General features: G+C 64.7%; 1 protein-coding gene across 1 annotated transcript; it reads left to right on the top strand.

The window, feature by feature from the left end:
- The first annotated feature begins 10 nt into the window (after positions 1-10).
- Positions 11-1811, top strand: LOC130588457 (AP-1 complex subunit mu-2-like). Its single transcript, XM_057389378.1, has 2 exons — positions 11-190; positions 1491-1811. The coding sequence occupies exons 1-2, from the start codon at positions 149-151 to the stop codon at positions 1809-1811; spliced, it is 363 nt and encodes a 120-aa protein (XP_057245361.1). The 5' UTR covers positions 11-148.
- Positions 1812-2013: the final 202 nt, after the last annotated feature.

Genomic DNA, 2013 nt, shown 5'->3' with positions numbered 1-2013 from the left:
GTGGCGAGCCCGGGGATGTCCCCGTGGTCCCCCGCCGGTGTCGCCGGTGTCGCCGCTGTCGCCGGGCCGTCCCCTTTAAGGCCCCACGCCCTCAGGTGCGCACCTGGGCAGGTGACGGTGCCGGAGGTGACGGTGCCGCGCGGGCGCCATGGCCGCCTCCGCCCTCTTCATCCTGGACCTCAAGGGGAAGGTGAGACCCCCGCGACCCCCCCAAAACCCCCGGGGGACATCGCGCTGTCCCCTCTGTCCCTAAAGGTCAGCCAAGGTCAGCCAAGTGACCCCGGAGATCGCGGGGTGTCCCCCATTTGTGACCCCGCAAAATCACCCCAAACCCTCCCAGGGGTCACTCAGTGTCCGGTTTGGGGACACCCCGCTGTCCCCTCCGCCCCTAAAGGTCAGCCGAGTGACCCCGGGGATCGGGAGCTGTCCCCCATTTGTGACCCCGCAAAATCACCCCAAACCCCCCAGGGGTCACTCAGTGTCCGGTTTGGGGACACCCCTCTGTCCCCTCTGTCCCTAAAGGTCAGCCAAGGTCAGCCGAGTGACCCCGGGGATCGGGGGGTGTCCCCCAATTTGTGTCTCCCATTTGTGACCCCCCAAACCCCCCCCAGGGGTCACTCAGTGTCCGGTTTGGGGACACCCCGCTGTCCCCTCTGCCCCTAAAGGTCAGCCAAGTGACCCCGGGGATCGGGGGGTGTCCCCCAATTTGTGACCCCACAAAATCACCCCAAACCCCCCAGGGGTCACTCAGTGTCCGGTTTGGGGACACCGCGCTGTCCCCTCTGTCCCTAAAGGTCAGTCAAGGTCAACCAAGTGACCCCCGTGACCCCACGGATCGGGAGCTGTCCCCCATTTGTGACCCCGCAAAATCACCCCAAACCCCTCCAGGGGTCACTCAATGTCCGGTTTGGGGACACCCCGCTGTCCCCTCTGCCCCCCTAAAGGTCAGCCGAGTGACCCCGGGGATCGGGGGGTGTCCCCCAATTTGTGTCCCCCATTTGTGACCCCGCAAAATCACCCCAAACCTCCCAGGGGTCACTCAGTGTCCGGTTTGGGGACACCCCGCTGTCCCCTCTGTCCCTAAAGGTCAGCCAAGTGACCCCTGTGACCCCGGGGATCGGGGGGTGTCCCCCCATTTGTGTCCCCCATTTGTGACCCCCCAAACCCTCCAGGGGTCACTCAGTGTCCGGTTTGGGGACACCCCGCTGTCCCCTCCGCCCCTAAAGGTCAGCCGAGTGACCCCCGTGACCCCGGGGATCGGGGGGTGTCCCCCAATTTGTGTCCCCTATTTGTGACTCCGCAAAATCACCCCAAACCCCCCAGGGGTCACTCAATGTCCCGTTTGGGGACACCCCGCTGTCCCCTCCACATTTGAAGGTCACTCAAGGTCAGCTCAGTGACCCCGGTGACCCCGCAGTGGGGTGAGCGGTTTTGGGGTGAGGTGGGATGGGGGGTCCCCATTTCTGACCCCTCCCCCGCTCCCCCCGCAGCCCCTGATCAGCCGCAACTACAAAGGGGATGTGGGGCTGGGGGAGATCGAGCACTTCATGGGGGTCCTGCTGCAGCGGGAGGAGGAGGGGACCCTCACCCCCGTGCTGACCCACGGCCCCGTGCACTTCCTGTGGATCAAACACGCCAACCTGTACCGTATCCTTTATCCTGGGACCCCCACCCAAATCAGGGACCCCCACCCAAATCCCAAATCCCAAATCAGCCCGGGACCCCCACCCACTGCAGGGACGCCCACCCAAATCCCAAATCCACCCGGGACACCTCCAGGACCAATCCACCCGGGACCGACCCCCACCTAAATCCCAGATCCACCCGGGACCCTCACCCCCGTGCTGACCCACGGCCCCGTGCACTTCCTGTGGATCAAACACGCCAACCTGTATTGTATCCTTTATCTGGAGACCCCCACCCAAATCAGGGACCCTCACCCAAATCCCAAATCAGCCCGGGACCCCCATCCACTGCAGGGACCCCCACCCAAATCCCAAATCCACCCGGGAC

This window comes from Malurus melanocephalus, unplaced genomic scaffold (assembly GCF_030028575.1).
Source record: "Malurus melanocephalus ecotype Western Australia unplaced genomic scaffold, MMel_1.1 scaffold_5229, whole genome shotgun sequence".
In the NCBI taxonomy this organism is placed as follows: Eukaryota; Metazoa; Chordata; class Aves; order Passeriformes; family Maluridae; genus Malurus; species Malurus melanocephalus.
Note: the sequence above shows the minus strand (reverse complement) of the source record. Positions and strands in the feature narration are given on the sequence as shown.

Excerpts from the sequence above, each read along its gene's own strand:
- LOC130588457 (XM_057389378.1), top strand. The coding sequence starts at position 149 with ATGGCCGCCTCCGCCCTCTTCATCCTGGACCTCAAGGGGAAG. Across the intron at positions 191-1,490 it reads TCCTGGACCTCAAGGGGAAG|CCCCTGATCAGCCGCAACTA; the intron begins GTGAGACCCCCG and ends CTCCCCCCGCAG.